We start from the raw sequence: 13,580 nt of genomic DNA on the forward strand, positions 1-13,580 counted from the left end.
TCCCCGCTATAATCCTAACCCCACCCACACACCTATCCCTAAATCTACCCGGGACTCAGGGGGGTAAAAATCTGGAGGGTGTCAAAACTCGGCACAAAAACGATAACCGTTAGAAATCTGAGGATGTGGAAATGCCATGGTAAATGTTTCCAGGACCGTGACAGTCTGTCACCAGCTGGATTGGGCTGGGTGAACTTTCCCACTGAGATCAAGGGGTGTGTGATTGTGAAAATGGACTGCACCTGTCAAATTTAGACAATATTGAGGGCTTATGGTAAATAATAAATGTAATTCAGGCTGTATTTTGTATGCTATGCATTTCGTCAGGGTTGCTGCAACATCTGAACCTTACTTGTTTATAAGTTCATGTGTGTTTTGTAATCATTAATTATTGAATACAATGGCACCACAGGTCTGGAATGACAGAAATTAGCAACACTTAACACTTCTATAGCCAATTGGTCTGAATTTAATATATATATATATATATATATATATATATATATATATATATATATATATATATATATATATATATATATATATATATAATGTAGGAAATTCATTGGTCAAAATCTGAAGCTTGGAAACGATTTATGTCTGACTCTAATCATTTAGTTGATGAAACTTTTATTTTCTTCTTTTCTGTAAGCTGTTGTTTGTTTTAGTTTATTAGGTTGAATGCCCAATGTGGGACAGTAGTTTGACCTGGTTTCACCTGTGTTTTCCTTACGTTTTATAGTCGCTTGAATGGCTAAATTTAGCCGGGTCTGATGCTGAGCAGAGTCTTGCTCTTCTGGCTTTGCTGGAGGTGGTTAAGTTGATTAGCGCCCTAATGAGTGTGTTAACCTGTGCTAACCCTTTAGTGCTGGTTGCTATGTCATTCCCTGTTCCAGTAATCTCAGATGTCATGAGATCCAGCCATGAATTATCGACTTTCAGTTGCATCAAAACCAGATTACCGGTTACTTAAATATTACCGACTTTTGAAAAGGTTTTGCATTGCATCAAAGAAGTGTGGTCTGCTAAAACACATTTTTGGATTTACTAAACGTCCCCCTATCTTTCCTCCATTTAAAGGGTTAGTTCACCCAAAAATGAAAATTCTGTCATTAATTACTCACCCTCATGTCGTTGGACACCCGTAAGACCTCCGTTCATATTCGGAACACAAATGAAGATATTTTAGTTGAAAGCTGATGGCTGAGAAGGGCTTCAGACAGGCCTCCATTGGCATTCAGTACATTGACACTTCCAAGATCCATGAAAGGCACTTAAAACGTTGTTACAAAGTCTATCTCACCACAGTGGCTCTACAATAATTTTACGATGCGACGACAATAGTTTTTGTGCGCAAAAAAAAATCAAAATAACACCTTTAACCAACTTGTTCTCGACTTCCATGTGTGCCTCCATGACGCATGCGCGAGAATATGACGCAGATCCGGCGTTCGGACATATGACCCAGAAGCGATTTGTTTACGAGCAGAGGAAGACGCGCGTGTCTAAGCTGTTGGATTCTACATTGATCGTGCTTTAGGTCTCGGCTAGGGTTGGGCATCGTTTTGATTTGAACGATTCCGATTCCGATTCTTAGTTTCGATTACGGTTCTTTTCGATTCTCGATTCCGATTCTTTGAGGGGTGGAGTCACAACATGTCACAGGCTCATTTCACAGAGGAAAATTGTATTTTGATTCAATAATGAGTTTTAGTTTTGGGACTTTCTCCGCTGGCATTTTCACTTGCTTTGCTGCAAAGGTGAATGGAGTTCCACACCGAGTCCCGGTTTAACAATAGCATTAACAGCAGTCATATTAGGACTGCTACTAGCGTGGGCAATTTGCGTATAGCTACATTTATCTACGAGGGGGAAAAATAATTTCAGTAACGTTGTTGTTCACCACAATTCGCAATTTGGTCAAGGGGTTTACACTACAATCACTTACCTGATTATGATGAGGTGGGATAATGTTAGTTCACCCTGAAATGAAAATAAAGCCATCTTTTACTCACCCAGCTGTTGTTCAAATGCGCGTGTTCCAGTGTGTGCGCACTCCAAGCCGCAGTTGCCTCGTGCAATATTGTCATGACAACCGGTACACAATATTCACTTAAGGAGGTTATATTATTAGTATTATTTCTTATCATATACGTTATAGAAAAGACGAGAATCGCGTTTTTTTCTATTGAGCTTGATTTCTCAAAATGGTGCGCGTGTGTGTGTGTGTGTGTGTGTGCTAATATCGTGGGTGCAATGACAACAGTGCAAGTTATTATAGTAGGCATGAGCGCCGGCGGCTGCTGACGGCTCATAGTGTAACTTACACAGACGAGCGCGCTCAGAATAACGGCCGAGCTCAGTGTTTTGACTGAATAATACGGTTTCTTTCTCGCAAAACCTATAGTGTGCCCACTGAACACTTTCCATAAGGCGCGCGTCTCCCTGTATCGTTGCGTGATACATTTGTTTACTTTTTGTAATGTTTTAGCTGATCGCCATTCACTGCCATAATAGGAAGGAGCGCGTGCAGGAACAGTATTTTAAATGTCATAGGACATAGGGCACTGGGACAACATCAGGGTAAGTAAAAGAAGGCTTTATTTTCATTTCAGGGTGAACTATCCCGTTAATAACGTTGGTTAGCGCAGGGTTGCCCGAGGGACAGACCTGCGCAGCATTTCAAACACGCTACACTCGTTAATTTATACACCACATATTTGTAGTGCATCCTCCAGTGCAAGAAATAAGTTTGTCATGTGTTGCACTGTGCCGACCCAGGTTTTTTTTTTTTTTAGTGAAATAAAGCCACACTTTTGAGCGCCACTTACCGTGCTCCATGGCTGCAACAGAACAAACGGGCGCGGCAAGCACTTCCGAAAACTTGCGCGTTTGGAACCGATGATCGGAATCGAAAACAAAATTTCTAAACGATTCCAATGGCATCGTTATTTTTTAAACGGTTCCAAGTTGGAACCGGTTCTCGATGCCCAACCCTAGTCTCGGCGTAGTTCTCAAAATGGGGTTAAAGTGTGTATTTCATGGATTCCCGAACGCCGGATCTACGTCATATTCTCGCGCATGCGTCGTGGAGGCACACACGGAAGTCGAGAACAAGTTGGTTAAAGGTGTTATTTTGATTTTTTTTTGCGCACAAAAACTATTGTCGTTGCATCGTAAAGTTATTGTAGAGACACTGTGGTGAGATGGACTTTGTAACAACGTTTTAAGTGCCTTTTATGGGTCTTGGAAGTGTCAATGTACTGAATGCCAATGGAGGCCTATCTGAAGCCTTTCTCAGCCATCAGCTTTCAACTAAAATATCTTCATTTGTGTTCCGAATATGAACGGAGGTCTTACGGGTGTCCAACGACATGAGGGTGAGTAATTAATGACAGAATTTTCATTTTTGGGTGAACTAACCCGTTAAGTCATTTGTCCATCTTTCTATTAGTTGGTCTTTCATTACCTGCTCTGTGGTTGCTGAGGTTTTTATACGTGAGAGGGTTCTGCCCTGTGACGACAGGCCAGTAAACGGTGCTTTTTCCTTTCTGATGCAACAAGCTTGCAAGGAGGGCTTTAGACTCCACTATATATAAGCAGCACAAGTTCACTTCTTCCTCATTGCTGTGTTTGACTTGACAGGTAAGGTGCTTGTGTTTAGGCGTTTAATATGCTCAGTTTTTGTAAATCAATTTATTGTAAACATTGATATGTGCTTTCATTGTTTATCTAGAGTGGTTTATGGGGTGTAATATGCATATGTACTGCTGGTTTAAAGCTGATTGATGAGTTTGTTTTACACCACTGGTTAATAATGGTAGTTTTTTTTTTGTGAAAGTGTGATGTAAAGCCAGGTGACAGATGTGAGTTTTCCTGGACAGTTGCTGGTTAATCATTTCTGGTGGTCTGCATTTAGTCAGGGGTTAATTGTTTTATTGCATCATACATGTGTGTTAACCCGATTTCATCATATATTTGAGTTTATGTACATTTCTATTGGCTTTCTGAAAAAATTTCTGAATTTATTTAAATGCATCTTAAATTCTACACAATTTAAAGACCCGGTGAAATCACTTGACAAGTTCATTTTTCTTGTAGAGACATATTTTCTGTTTGAACAGAAAGATCACTGGCATTAGGGGCAATCATGTGATTGGCTATAGTTATAGTCCTTGAAGAGGTGAACTGTAAATGTTAAGTGTGTTTGTCTGATTAATTTTTTTAGTCAACCTTTAGAAATACACTACCATGTAGAAGACCTCAAAGTTAAAATACGTGGAAAAAAAGTTCTTTAAAGTTCCTCAGTCAAATTTTTCTGAATTTCATAGGGCCAAAGACGACGGGGTTGACATCGACGCACTTGCGGCAGAGATTGAAGGAGCAGGAGCAGGCAAGGAGCAGAACAAATCAAAGAGCAAGAAAAAAAAAGTAAAGAAAGAAGACTATGAGTAAGTCTTTGTCTCTTTCCTCCAACACTGACACAGTTGACATGCTTAAATAGATTTTCCCTTTCTATACAGTTAACCTTCTGCTCAAATAATTAAGGGTCAAGATTTATTTAATATTGTTAAAAAATTCTCTTATGCTCACCACCCAAAGCTGCATTTATTTGTTTAAAGAGACAGTAAAACAGTAGCATTGTGTAATAATGTTACAATTTAAAAATAAAATGACTGTATTCTGTTTTAATTATTTTAATGTATTCCTGTGATGCAAAGCTGAATTTTCAGCATCATTACTCCAGTCTTCAATGTCACATGATCCTTCAGAAATCATTCTAATATGATGATTTGCTGCTCATAAAACAATGTAAACATACAAGTTAATTGATGAATAGAAAATAATTGAAATATAAATCTTTTGTAAAATTATAAATGTCTTTACTGTCACTGATAAATTTAATATGTGAATAAAATGCTGAAGAATAGTATTGATTTATATGAAAAAAATCAGTTGTGTAAATGTTTTGGAATTACTGATTACCTCTTTTTCTTGCAGTGAGGATGAAATCCAGAAAGAACTGGAGCGCCTGTCATTAGAAAACCAAGCAGGAAAAACAGAAAAAGAAACGGCAAAGGTATTTAGTTACACAAACTAGGGGTGTAACGATTAGGGCTGAACGATTAATTGCATTTGCGATAATATCGCGATATGATAAAACACGATTTCCTAACCGCAAAGGCTGCGATTACTGTCTGGTCACGTGACACGCGAGAGTAAAGTCTGCAGAAGAAGCAACTTGGCACGTTACACATATATGCCTGGCCTAAAAGGGAAAAAAAACTGTTTGTGTTTGATCTATCTAATATGGTGTTGTTCATACTATAGGCTACAATAGAGGTGGGAGAAAAGATTCTCTCTCTCCAATGATTCTGGATCGATTCTGAGCTTAGATTTTAACTGCAGGTGCGTGGTGGCGCTGCGTGTGTTTTAGAAACACCCGTATTCTGATTGCTTCCATTCTCACACTCACACTCACACTCACACTCACACACACACACACACACACGAACCATAAAATAATATTTCATAACGTCCGGAACGGTTGACGGCGCGAATCGCAATGACATTCGCAGGCTTCTTTGCACAGGATATGCGCTGTGAGAAACTTTGCTTGATGTCACGCTTACAGTGTTCTCGCCCGCCGGTATTTTCCTTACAAATGCTCAACGAAGGCTTCATTCATGTCGTTAGGAATGCAGTGTGCTTGTATATTAAAAAATAAGAAACTCATTGATAGAAAGCTTTCCATTTCAAATGCTCACGCGGCGCATTGTGAAGAGTGCTTGCGAGCACGCGTCTGTGTGAGTCTCAAAATGCTTTTATGACGCAAAATTAATGTAAACACCGTCAGTAATGTCTTAATGAATTAAACAGACAGGGCAAAAACATCTTATATTTCAAAAGAGATCTGTGCATTAGTGTGAATGCAGGTCTCCCGCTGTCTATGATGATGTCATGATTAATAATCAAACAACAGTAAAGCTGAGAAAGAAAAATCACTCACAGTTCAGACACTCTTAAATACTGAAAGCACTCTTTGTTCATTGCTTGTAATATGTTTTTTTGTTCCTCTTTATGATTTACTAGCTTATGTTTTGCAGCTATTAGTTTAGGCTATATATTTAAAATTATTAACATGCAATTGTTTTAATTAAAATGTTATAATGTCCTAGTTATTTTAAAAAGCTTATAATTACATATATCATAATAAAAAAACATTTTAAGTTTTTAATAAGATTAATTAATAAGGAAAAATTTCAAGAATTGTTTTGGAATCGGATCGTGACTCCCGGAATCGGATCGTGATGTACCAATTAAAGATTTCCACCATTACTATACAATGATGTATTGTTGAATAATACAGAAGATAAAGAGTTTAAAAAATAATTGCATAATAAATCGCAATCGCAATATTGGTTAAAAAAATCGCAATTCGATTTTTTTCCAAAATCGTTCAGCCCTAGTAACGATACATCATTATATCGAGAGATTGCAATATAAAAAATGATATCATTTGCAATGTAGAGTTGATTTTATCTAAGGCTTGGCTTACTGTATTTATAAGGTATAATTCACCCAAAAATGTAAATCGTCATCATGTACCCTCATGTTCTTTCAAAGCTATAAGATTTTCGTTCAACTTGAACTAAATGAAGATATTTCTTTATGATACCTAAAATACATTTTGGTCCCTCCATTTAAAGTCCAAATCTCTAAAACTTAAAAAATCCAAAAAATGTCATAAAGGCATCGTAAAAATAATTAATCGAGTGGTCTAATCCAAATCCAAGTATTTTGAAGAGACACGATGGGAAATGCCAGGAAGGAACAAACAAACCCTTGCACAACTCTGTTGCTGCCCAGGAGAAACAAACTGCATCAACTGTTCCCTTACCGCTGGGTTCCTTGGAAAGCTGAACAAAGTTATCTTTCTCTCAAAACCAAAAACACACTTCTTTAGTGACATTATTGATTTCATGTTCTGAAAACAAAATTACAAATCTTTCTCAAGCAAGTCCTGTGCAGCACGGCCGACGACTTCTGAAACCCCAACGAAGCAGATTGATGGGCGTGTTCTTGTTCTCGCTCTGGTTGATGTGTGTGCGCCCATACAAAGAAGTGACCATACAATGAATTCCGCCCTTTATAACGTCATACAGGGCCGTATTCGGAAAAAACTTTGTAAAACTTATGCAAACCCTTTTTGGCATAGAAACACTGTCATATGTCCAACTGGTTTTTTTATTTAAAGGGGTGGTAAAAAAACATTCTTTCGAAGGCTTGATTGTGTTTGTGGGGTGCACTGTAACATGTGTTCATGCTTCATTTTTTAAAAATTGCTTTATTTTTCATATATTTTACCTTTATTCTACACTGCTCTGTCCCTCCTTGTAAAAACGGTCTGATGGTTTCCCTTACCTTTACCGGTAGACTGTGCTTTGGTAGTATTAGAAACAAAGGCGTCAATAAAACCATACCAATCTGAGCCCGAATCGGACCCAGACAATTTTAGTGAAGATGATCGAGCAGAACCTGTTCAGTCCTCAAGAGTAAAGACTGCGGATCTTTAGTGATCGCTACTGAATGGCACTGTTACTTTTGTATTTTTAGAACGATTATAGCCAAATATCTGTCGCAAGAACTATTAACCCAAAACGAACACTAAACATTGGTTTTACTATAGTAGCCAAATCAAACACAGAATCATGTTTAGCATCCCTGTAGATAAACAAGCATGTAGATAAACAATACATAAAAGCTCTAATCAAAGAATAATTTACACTAATTCCAAGTTCGCTGTTGAGATTAAAAAAAAGTTTGTAACGTTAGGTGTTTGTCGGATAACGTTAAGTATGAATGAGCATTTAACAAACTGGTTTGCAGAACAGCGCTGTCATTTGTTTACTTCCTTGCTACAACGTACAATTAACAATACGAACTATTACAGGAAAACACATCGATGAAAAATAAATCATACTTACAGGTTGTGGCCCGTAAACAGCTTCTGTTTTTAAATCCATCTTTCAGGACAAGCCGTTGTGCGAATCCTGCATTGAACTTGCGAAGATTGTGGAAGCTTTCCACCGTGAAATGTGCACTGGCAGTGTTTGTCTCGCGCAGCTGAACCGCAGCTCGTGAATTGCAAATACAGAAGAATATTGTCCATTATGTCACATTTTCCGGTCTTCTCCTCCGACCCCTGTCTGTCTCGTGCTTTGATTTATGATGGGCAGCCTATATCTGCTGCAAATGCGACCGTGTTTCCCTCTGTCTCATACACACATGCATATAACATGTTGTATGTTAAGCGCACTGCAACGCACCCCCGTCCCTAGGAAGGCTGAACAAAGTGGACCTGCAATCCGGATGCAAATAACAGCGTTTCGTCGGCATTGCGGCAACAACACTCCAACCTACTAACTATACCACAACAACTCTTACCCATAGCAATACAAAATAGCCTCGCCCCCCCTTATTTAATATTCTCGAAGGAGGGGTTTATGTTGATATTGGGGCTGGTGATGTCAGAGACCCTGGAGGAATGTCTGTAGTCCCTACCGGCTGTTTGCTGTAGTCCTTAGAAATTGATTTCTTTAAAAGCAAATATCTCCCTTTGCTTTAAGCTTTGAACGTTGTAACTTTGCAGATGTTGTTTATGCTCAAACAGCAACATTACACACTAGCTAAAGTTAGAAAAGTGAAATCGTGTTTTACCACCCCTTTAACTTTGGCCATGTTTAACACAACAATCCATCTCTTTAACAGTGTAAATAAGTCGGAATGCATGAAATAGCATTAGACATTCCCTTTTAAAACGCTTTGATTCAGAAGGCCTTTATTAACCCCCGGAGCCATATGGATTACTTTCATGATGGATGGATGCGCATTTTTTGGGCTTTAAAATCTATGGTACTATTCACTCCCATTATAAAGCTTGGAAGAGCCAGGATATTTTTTTTTATATATCTCCGATTGTGTTTGGCTGAAAGAAGAAAGTCATATACACCAAGGATGGCTTGAAGGTAGGGCTGGGCGATATATCGCATGACATTGTTAGGCGCGTCTCGTCAGTAAAGCCGGTTCCTTGATTAGTAGTAAATCGCCATCACCTGCTTTCAGATAGAGCGGCATTTACTACACAGAGCCGTAGTTCACTGACAAGCTGAGCCATATCGCATTAATTATCACGGACGTATCGCCTGCGATAATTAATGCGATATGGCTCAGCTTGTCAGTGAACTACGGCTCTGTGTAGTAAATGCCGCTAACAGCCGCTAACGAGATGCGCCTAACAATGTCATGCGATATATCGCCCAGCCCTACTTGAAGGTGAGTAAATTATGGCACAATTTTTAGTTTTGGGGGAACTAACCCTTTAATATTATTTTAATAATAATAAATAAGCCTCTCCTTTATTTTGCGTTATAATTTCGCAGTAGCATCATATCGTGAGTTCGAGTGTATCGTTACACCCCTAACACAAACTGATAAGCACTATAATTTGTCATGTGCCATTAAAAGCAATTCCTCTATGTGTTTTCCTCCTAGAAATCTGATTCAGTAGAGGACGCTGAACCTGAGCCCACCCTGACTAAAGCAGACAAGAAGAAGGCCAAGAAGGGTAAGAAGGTGAATCTGGAGGATGAGGAAGATGATGAAGATCAGGGTCAGAACAACATGGAGAACGAGCACAGGACGAAAGACGCCAAACCGGTGGCGGCTCCCGCTCCTGCAGGTCCTGCTTCAGACTCTGAGGACGAGGGCTCGCAGTCACGGCAGAAACCCAAGGCTAAAAAGAAAGGCGAGCGAAAGGGCGCATCTGACTCGGAAGAGGAAGATGAAGTTGGTGGTGCAAAGAAGGCTGGAGGAGCGGCCGACAATGACGACTCGGATGATGATTCTCAAACCACACGCAAGAAGAAGAAAGGTAAAGGCAAGGACAAACCAGACAGCGAGGAAGACGAAAGAGAAGACCCGGCCTTCAAGATGAAGACCGCTGCGCAGAAGAAAGCAGAGAAAAAAGAGAGGGACAAGAAGAAGAAAGAGGAGGAGAGGGCCAAGCTGAGGGCTAAGAGAGAGAAAGAGGAAGAGGTCTCAAAGAAGGATGGAGGGAAACCGGATACCACACCTTCAACAGAGAGTCAGAAATTAGAGAGCGCGGCTTCAGTGGAGCAGGATGGAGCTGATGTCCAGGGAGAAGGTCAGATTTTCCATAGTACATTGTTTTCTGAAGTGTTATATATATATATATGTGTGTGTGTGTACATGTTTTTCTAGCCTGGTGGGGACTTCAACCTGACTGTAGACAGACTCACGGGGACTCGTGTCACTGTGGGGACCTAAATTGAGGTCCCCACGGGCACAAAAGCTTATAAATCATTCAGAATGAGTTTTTATGAAAATGTAAAAATGCAGAATGTCTCCTGTGAGGGTTAGGTTTAGGGGCAGGGGCAGTGTAAGGGGATAGAAAATACGGTTTGTACAGTATAAAAACCATTACGCCTATGGTGAGTCCCCAGAAGGATAGCGCACCAGACGTGTGTGTGTGTGTGTGTGTGTGTGTGTGTGTGTGTGTGTGTGTGTGTGTGTGTGTGTGTGTGTGTGTGTGTGTGTGTGTGTGTGTGTGTGTGTGTGTGTGTATATATATATATATATATATATATATATATAGTTGCAATCAAAATTATTCAACCCCCATTGCAAATCAGGTTTATTGGCAAAATGTACAGATTTTCAGCTGTTTGCAATGAGCAAATCAAACAAAAGTAACCGAAATGGCTCAACACAACAAACGTTTAAAGTGGTTTCCCCAAATTCAGCTGAAACTGCAACTTTTAATGACTTCTGCAGTCTCAAAATTATTGGCCCTTCATGGCAAGCATATTTGTTTTGAATTTTTATATGACTTTTTTTTTCTAAGTGATAACATTTATTAATTTATTGTAATAAATCAATGTAATGTTTTGAAAGAAGTCTCTTTTGCACACCAAGGCTAGAATATTGTAATATTGCACACCTAACTGTAATATTATTACAGAAATACTGTGAAATTCTATCACAATTTAAAATAACTGTTTTCTATTAGAATATATTTGATCATCATTCTAAGAGGCTGATTTGGTGCTCAAGAAACATCTTATCAATGTTGAAAAGCATTATTGCTGCTTATTATTTTTGTCACCTTTGATCAATTTAATGCATTTAATTGCTGAACAGAAGCATTAATTTCTGTTTAAAAAATCTTACTGAATCCAAACTATTGATCTGTAGTATATAGCCATTTTTGCTACTTAAGTTTAAATCAAACACCTATTAAAGTTTTGAGATAAGGAGTGATGATAGATTGTCAAACACGATCCATAGGAAACTTGGGTTACACTTTAATTTAGTGTCCTTGTTACATGTACTTACCATAGTAATAACAATATATTAAGCATAAGTATATGCAACTAACCCTCAACCAAACCCTTATCCTACCCTAACCCTATAGTAAGTACATGTACTTAAATATATAGTTACACTGTAAAAATGACACCTTAAAATAGTGTAACCGAATCTTGATAAAACAGATGATAAAAGACATCATAAATGTGAATATTCCATATATATAACCAAGTCCTAAGGTTTGTTAAGACAATAAATTAGTTGATAACGTCTGAGCCACACTGGTTGATATCCAAGATGCCTGCCTGGGTTATTTCAAGCCTACATGATCACTGTTTCTTTATTCTCAACTCATTTTCCCTCTCCTCTGCTTTTCTACAGAGGAGGCTGAGGGGGATAAAAAGAAAAAGGACAAGAAGAAGAAGAAGGGCGAGAAGGAGGAGAAAGACAAGAAAAAGGGTCCCAGCAAAGCGACTGTAAAAGCCATGCAGGAGGCCCTCGCCAAAATGAAGGAAGAGGAGGAACGAGCCAAAAAAGACGAGGAGGAGAGACAGAAGCGGATGGAGGAGCTGGAGGCTCAGAGACTGGAGCAGGTCAGTGGAAAGACAGTCACTCAAGATCATGCTGTCAAAAATGATTATGGTTCCTTCATCTCTGAAACCTTCATCCACAGGAGCGTCTAGAGACCGAGCGGAAGGAGAAGAAGAAGCAAAAGGATAAGGAGAGAAAAGAAAGACTAAAGAAGGAGGGAAAACTCCTTACCAAGGCCCAGAAAGAGGCTCGAGCCAGAGCAGAAGCCACACTGCGAGCACTGCAGGCTCAGGGTGAGACATTGTCTGATAGTGCTTAAGATGAAGTTATGATGGTGGGTTTTTTTTAACCTGGTGTTGGCTTCCTTTCAGGTGTTGAAGTGCCATCCAAAGATGCAATGCCAAAGAAGAAGCCCGTTTACTCTGACAAGAGAAAAAAGAAGCCAACAGCACAAACTCCTGAAGGTTAGATCCCGATTGATCCTGACTTGCTCCCTGCAGTAATCAAAGATGGTTAAAATGTCCTAACATTTTTTTTTGTGCTATATTAGAAACTTCAGAAGTGACATTACCTACAGCAGAGACACCTCAGCCAATCACAAAAGAGATTAAAGTAGACAAGCCTGAAGCGGAGCCAGGTAAGGACCAATCACAGAAAGCTCTGCTTGATTTACTCGGATTTAATATGAAAAGAATTAAACTTGACTTTGATTTCTCAAATTTAGGGCCCTATGAAATCTGTTTATTTTTCCCTAAATCGTCCAGCCCCCTCTAAATTCAGTGTTTTCTTAATTTTTCTGGATTTTCATTTTAATGGTTTATTTATGTTTTGGTCAGTAAATAGCATAGCTGCGTTCAGCCCCGACAAAACACAAACCGTAGCAAAACGTTTCGCACAGGTCTGAACAATTGAATTCATAAAACGTTACTATTTAATCAGTCGTTTTAAAATGTAATGACTAAATAATAATAAAACGTTACTGTATAAATTAAAATAGTAATAATCATATAAAATCAAAGTTATTTCTTCTTCTACTACTTTTCTTCTTACTACTTACTACTTCTTTTTACTACTTTCATCTTACTGCTTTCTTCTACTTGCCTCTTTCTTCTTACTACTTTTTTCTACTTGCCTCTTTCTTCTTACTGCTTTTTTCTACTTACCTCTTTCTTCTTACTGCTTTCTTCTACTTACCTCTTTCTTCTTACTGCTTTCTTCTACTTACCTCTTTCTTCTTACTACTTACTACTTCTTTCTTACTACTTCTTTCTTCTTCTTCTTACTTTCTTCTTACTACTTTCTACTTCGTACTACTTTCTTCTTACTTACTACTTGCTAGGGATCGATGATATGGATTTTATAGTGCGATACCGAATTTTTTTCATCAGCCTTAGCCGATGACCGATACGGGCTGCCGATATTTGGAGCCGATACTGCTTTTGCCCCCTCAATTTACATCATAAAAATGACACAATGATCATGATGATAACATGTTACTAGTCTCAGTTTAAAAAAGGAACATTTATTGAACTAAAAAAAACAATATTTAACAAATAGTAAATATTTAAGCATAATTAAATTCTGAAAATAAATATTTAAGCACAATAAAATATTTACACTATTGCACACAGTAGCAACAAGCAAGCAGCATAATAAAG

At 38.6% G+C, this 13,580-nt stretch overlaps 1 protein-coding gene across 1 annotated transcript in view; it reads left to right on the forward strand.

Annotated features, from left to right (window-relative positions):
- eif5b (eukaryotic translation initiation factor 5B) overlaps nt 1-13,580 on the forward strand; it is a 32,629-nt gene that overhangs the window by 751 nt on the left and 18,298 nt on the right. Inside the window, exons 2-8 of the mRNA XM_079813395.1 lie at nt 4,332-4,451; nt 5,002-5,080; nt 9,556-10,207; nt 11,773-11,984; nt 12,065-12,215; nt 12,294-12,386; nt 12,473-12,559. Of these exons, the coding sequence (XP_079669521.1) occupies nt 4,332-4,451; nt 5,002-5,080; nt 9,556-10,207; nt 11,773-11,984; nt 12,065-12,215; nt 12,294-12,386; nt 12,473-12,559 (1,394 nt within the window). The remainder of the gene's footprint in view (nt 1-4,331; nt 4,452-5,001; nt 5,081-9,555; nt 10,208-11,772; nt 11,985-12,064; nt 12,216-12,293; nt 12,387-12,472; nt 12,560-13,580) is intronic.

This window comes from Gobio gobio, assembly GCF_949357685.1.
Source record: "Gobio gobio genome assembly, chromosome: 3".
Taxonomy (NCBI): Eukaryota; Metazoa; Chordata; class Actinopteri; order Cypriniformes; family Gobionidae; genus Gobio; species Gobio gobio.